Here is a 6,000-nt window from a genome sequence, read left to right on the forward strand (position 1 = left end):
GAGGAGATGAGATAGCTTTCCAGGATACCAGTATTTCCAGTTTCAGGAGCTTGGTTTTGAGTCTTCCACTTGCTTAGATGGAAATTCCTAAGTCTCACCTGACAAGGACACTTTTTTCCATTCCCCTTCTGATGAGTCCATTCATCTACACACCATTTTCTCTTACTCTTAACTCAGACTATTTGCAAGCCGTTAGGACTGTTAGGAGCAGGACTATTTGCAAACAAAGAAATAGAACAAGCTGGCTGGGAGTAGGACTTGCCAAGTGCGAGTCATAAGGGGGCTTTTAACAACCTCTTTTTACAGTGTTACAGTCTCTATTGTGCAGACCAACAGGTGCTTCTGCCCAGAACCCCATCAAGTAACACAACTTAATGAAGACCCAACTTCATGAAATCTGGCCTTCACAGCCACCAGAAAAATACAGCTATTCTGGGGGAATCAGCCACCCAGGGGCTGTCCCATTAAATACACTTTCACCTTTGAACCTAAATAGGCAGAGGGTGGGCTCACTTTAACAGCCAGGGTTGGATGGATGGATGGATGGATGGATGGATGGATGCACCAGCTTCCGCCCCTAGGACACAGCCACACCACCACTTCCCTATCAGGCATTCCAGATTAGAGACACCAAAGACTATATTTTAGGGGCTTTTTTTTACCCTTCTTAGACACAACTACTCTGACAGAGTTTCTGACTACCTTGAAAAGGGTTACTGGGTTGTTTTTTCTTTTCCCCCTTTATTTTTGGTAACACTGAAACAGTCTTGGCCATGAAAGAAGGCCAGGGAATACCAAGTATTTGTGCAGGAGCACACAGCACACGACTGTGTGGAGCAGAGCGTGAGCTCCTCAAGGATTCTGGCAGTGAGCAGCTAGAGGTGAAAGCACTACAGATTACTTCCTTCCACCATTTTTACTTTAACTGCTACAGTACAACAAAGGAATAAAAAGAAATGGGAAATATTGCAAACAAGTAACTGAAGTCACACATCCCAGCTTCAGATCTCTACAAGACAGTAATGAGTCAAACTAGTTTTCGCTCATCGGTTTCCATTGGAAATAGCCCTAGAAGCTGGTTTCCAAAGATGCCCAACACAACTGATGTCCAAAGCTACAAGATGTGGCTTGTATTTTTATGGCCATAGCAACAAACAAAGGAATCTGAAGTTGTAGTGATACAATGGAGAAAGAAAAGCTCATCTACCTTCAATCTATGTCAAAATTCAAGAGAGATCATTCTCTTCTGGGAGTTATTTCACACTCCTCAAAATCATGGAAGCTTTAACCTTTACTTAAATTCACTGGATATGTTTAAGTGCTCAAAAATGTTTTCTTCCTATTTTTAATGTTCCAACAGCATAAATTAATAAGTAACAATCAGCATAGTCAAGTACAATATCAGTGCTTCCCCATATGAAGGATTTTTATTTAGCTTTAAGATATGCAATGTTTCCTTCCAGTGAGTTTTTCCATTAAGAGGACATGTGGGTTTTGTTTGTATGGATTAAAAGAACCATAATAGTTTTCCCTCTTCACAACCTTCAATATCTCAGACTGCAAACTCACAAGAAATGCTGACCTACCGATACCAGCCTTTGTTTAACACACTGAATTTTTGGCTGGCAAATATGGGACTCTGAGCTCTTTATTAGAGAAGAAATAGGAGAGACAATAGCAATTTTTCACATCACACCTGTGAAATTAAGGCCAAACAGTGAAACACAGGTGAAGTGCAAGCTTTACTGACTCTAGTGAGCTCTGGCATGGGATTTTCAACCAAAAAAGTTTTGCCTATTCTCTCTAATTGAAATGGCCTGTTTAATAAACACATTGCCTCCGCAAAAGTTTTGCCTTTACTGTACAACTATTCTTATTATACAAGTAATAAAAGTAATAGAGGTCTAAGTACTATACCGTTAATAATAGTGGTGTAAGTTTTTGAAAGAATAAAAGAGCTTGGATCAATGCTGTGAGAACTTTCCCAAAGTAAGGAGAAACTGGGATAAGTAAAAAAGATAGCGACATTAATTTTGGCAAAGAACCTACAGGCTCTGCAATAGGTCTTGCCACCATAAAGACTTTTAGTAAGAGCTGTAAGGACCACCTCCTACAGAGGATTCCAGCCACCAGCATTTTTACAGTCAAAGAATCACACCAGGCCCTTGGCCACTGCTGCAGCAAGTTTTAGCCACAAGGAGTATTAGAAACTTGCACCAAGACACTGTAATCCAGAATGAAACTTGTTGTTTTCTGATGCTAAGGATTCAGCAAAAACAAAGCAACACAACCATTAATAATTTTCCTCACATTCTACTCAAACAAGGGAGAGACAAGCACTGTCCATCCTCCCCCACACTAACCTGTGCTGAGGTCCCTCCCTAAACCCAGGCAGTCATTAAACTCAGGCTATACCGTTTGGTACCTTTTTGCTCTTCTCTGGCTATTTAATTCATGAAACCCAGGTCAACATCCCACCACTGCCTTGCTCCACCTCTCTTGTCTCCCATAGTCTCCTAGATAAGGATTTCAGAGAAGCTTTCCTAATTTTATTGGTCTTTGCTACAGCTCGCATGTGGTTGAGAAGTGAAACAAAATTAAATGCTTTCTCTGCCCCTATGCATTGGGAGAGGAACACCCACAGAAGAATGCTGAGGTAAGAATCTGCAGTTACAGATATACCTCAGCCAAACCCAAGGCATAATTATTGAACATTAAGTTACCAAAAAAAAAATACAGAGAAGGCCTACTCTGTGCCGTTTTCCCCTCAGACATAAAGCAGCATGAGCCCTCCACGTTTTATCAGCCAGCTAATCTGAAGGTGAAAGCCTCCGCAACACGACACCAAGCAGCCTTCAGGCTTTAGGATCTTTTGGTCAACCAGTCCCTAAAATTTCCAGTGAGAAACAGATACAGCATCTGTGTGCTCTGATAACACCATTCCATCCATTTAACTTCAAAATTAACAGTGAGACAGGACAATTTGCCAATTTCAGTCAAAAGGTCTCAGTGCAGTGTGTTAAGCTTATTTAGGGTTTTCTTTCTTAAACACAGAAACAAAGAGGCATAACAAATAATACACAACGTGGCTATTTAGCCTTTAGGACCGAGAAGAGATCACAAAATTGAGGGAACAACACTGCATTGTAAAATAATTCCTGGGGTAATTCCACAAGCCAGGAAAACAACTCTTCAATACACAAGCAGATAAAAGTTCACCTCAAACTTCTTAACTAAAAAGTACACTTTTAAGGAAGAAAAAAGAAATAGAGCAGTAGCCCATTCAGATCATTAGAAGACTGATCATTTACTTCGGGTGAATCTACTAAGAGTTTGCTGTACACTGTGCACTCAGAGCGCCTGCTGATGCTGTGTTAGGATATATATTACTCACAAAAAAAAGTGTTTCTCCACATCACACGCTTTCCCCTCCCTTCCACTCCCCACAGCACAGAAAGCAATAACCTTTGTATAGGTCACTGTACATCTATAAGTTAGAACCAGAACAATGTATAACTGAGCACATAATAGCGAGGAAGGGGCACACAGTATTTCCCCCCCACTCTATCTATTATGTTGGAGAAATGAATTACACAAAAGAGTGTAATTCACAGGGGTGACCAAAAAGCCCAAGTATTGTTGTGATACCTGGCTAATAGCCAATGTGATGCGCGTTGTGTGTTACAGAAACGTTGCATTTGACCTACAGATTGAAAAACAGTGTCAACTGCTGCCTAACTAACAGCTCCCCCTCCCTCCCCCCCACTTTTTCTCCTCCTCCTCCTCCCCCGCCTTCCCTTCCTCCTCCTGGTCAACCAAGAAATGGAGTTTCCATGTGCCAAGACCTTGTATCTTTATTTTGTCAAGAAAATGAAGGGGAAAAAGAGTGGGGGGAAAATGATTCTGTAAATAAATGCAAGTAATATTGAACTTCAGAAAAAATCCTCTTCACGTGTCCGCCCTCCCCCCCCCCCCCCCCGACACCTTAACAATTAAGAACAAACATATACGTTTAATAATTTTTAAAAAGCATCCAACATATTAGTCCACAGTCTGAGGACGATCCACGAGGAACCTTTTTCCCGTATCCACACAATAGTAACTCCCAGGGTTATTCGATAAGAAGACACCCGTGGCTTTCCACACCATTCTTTTTGTTTTAAGGAAAGAGGTGCGGAGGATTCAATTAAGTTTGGGCTGGGCAAAGGGACAACTCCAAGCGCTAGGATCTCCAGACAGAAGGAGGGTTTTCGCCAGCTTCAACCTCCACTTACAAAGGAACAATACGAAACAAAACAAAAAAAAATTGCTTACATTTCAAACTAAGGAGGTCAACAGCCTGTCTTTCTATACACGGAGACACATCAGTACTAACGTGCTTCCAGCACCTGCCTTTCAGCACAGCCCCAATTCCTTTGTTTGGTCAAAATTTGCTTCCATATTACTTTAAATTAGCCTGCAAAGAGCAGCAGCAGAATAGCTGGAATGTGAAACATGTTTTTTTTCGGGGCGGGGGGGGAAGGCGAGCAGCTTCCCAGAAGAAAATTAAAATACGGATCCAAGTCGCTTCTAAATACCTTCGAAAAAATTATAGTTAGAACTTGATGCCTTCTAGTTCCACCCCTACCACCGAGCACACGAGTCCAGAAGGGAATAAAAATTTAAAAAAAAAATTAAAAAAAAAGAGAAAGAAAGAAAGAAAGAAAAAAAACCACCCAACTGCCATCTCCTGCCTCTTCTAGCCCTGCCAGCTTCCCTGTTCCTCCCTGCCTGCAAAGCGCCCTCTGGAAAGCATCAAGACTTCTTTTATCAGCCGTGTGTGTTGGGGGGTCCTTGTTCTGGGTGTTTGGGACTGGAATTAGAGGGGATTATTTCTGGACCCCCTCGAGGAGTGGAGCCCCCGGGGGGGGGGGGGTACCCCCCCCCCCGGGGCTCCACTCCTCGAGGGGGTCCAAAGCATTGGATGAAGGGGACGTGCCCCCTCTAAAAATATATATATATATATAATTAATAAAGACTTACCGGGGTCGAAATCAGGGACCACCGCCTGGTACTGCGGCCCGACCCTCATCCCGCCGCCGGCTGCGGGGAGCAGAGGGAGAAGCGTTACCCGCGTGGGCCCGCCCGGCCCCTGCCCCCCCCCCCCCCCGTCCCCCGTCACCACCCCCCCCGCTCCTCACCGTGCTCCTCATCGCTGGAGGACCCCGAGCTGCCTTCCTCCCAGGAGTTGCCGCTGCTGTTGCCGTTGGGGGCGGCGGATAAACTTTTGCTGCCGCCGTTGTTGTTATTATTCGCGCCGGCGGCGTTGTGGTTCCTGCCCCGCCGTTTCCCCGAGACCTCCGGGCCCTTCTCGATCATGGCTGGCATTTAGGGGAGGAAGGGGGGGTAAGGGGTGTGGAGAAGAAGGGAAGGGGGGGGATGAGAGTTTAAAAACTGCGGGGGGGGCGCTGGGGGAGGCGCCGAGGGCGGGCAGCAGCCGGGGCGGTCCGGTGAGCGGCAGCAGCGGCGCTGCTACATCCCCCACCACAATCGCCCCGAACTTTGAGGCTCATCCCAGCCCTGCGCTGGGACTCCGTTCAACCTGCACTGCTGCCTGCCACCGGCCCCGCCTCCCCCCACTCCTGCCCCTTCCCATTGGCTAAACCTACATTTTGGGAGGCCAGCCCGCCTGCCCATTGGGCGGCGTTTCCTGTCCATCGTGGCGGCCCGGCGCTTCCGTTTGCTGGGTTAGGTGGAGGCGTATCGCCGGGCTGTACGTGTGCGGGCTTCGCGATCTCTCCGCCCAGCGATACCTCTCCTCCGAGGGCTGCGCCGGAGCGGAGGAGGGGGAGAGGCGGCTTCGCACGCCCCCGCCGGAGCGGCGCTTCCCGGCCTGGCCCGCGAAGGGGGCGGCAGCGGGGTTCGCCGCCCCGCTGTGAACTCAGCCTCGGCAGGAGGGTGGCGAGGGACTACTTTCCCTCCCTTCCCCCCCCCCGTGGCGGAAGCTTACGGCGTCGTTTG

General features: G+C 46.7%; 1 protein-coding gene across 2 annotated transcripts in view; it reads right to left on the minus strand.

The window, feature by feature from the left end:
* The window catches only part of RCOR1 (REST corepressor 1), an 84,843-nt gene extending 79,234 nt beyond the window's left edge, over positions 1 to 5,609 (minus strand). The window contains exons 1-2 of one of the 2 annotated variants that reach the window (XM_065063440.1): positions 5,181 to 5,609; positions 5,023 to 5,082 (exon numbers count right to left, since the gene is read on the minus strand). In XM_065063440.1, coding sequence (XP_064919512.1) covers positions 5,023 to 5,082; positions 5,181 to 5,367 — 247 coding nt within the window. In that variant the 5' untranslated portion in view covers positions 5,368 to 5,609. The remainder of the gene's footprint in view (positions 1 to 5,022; positions 5,083 to 5,180) is intronic. The other variant, XM_065063441.1, reaches the window with a different exon arrangement.
* Between the last annotated feature and the right edge of the window lie 391 nt (positions 5,610 to 6,000).

The sequence above is a fragment of the Columba livia genome, chromosome 5 (assembly GCF_036013475.1).
Source record: "Columba livia isolate bColLiv1 breed racing homer chromosome 5, bColLiv1.pat.W.v2, whole genome shotgun sequence".
In the NCBI taxonomy this organism is placed as follows: Eukaryota; Metazoa; Chordata; class Aves; order Columbiformes; family Columbidae; genus Columba; species Columba livia.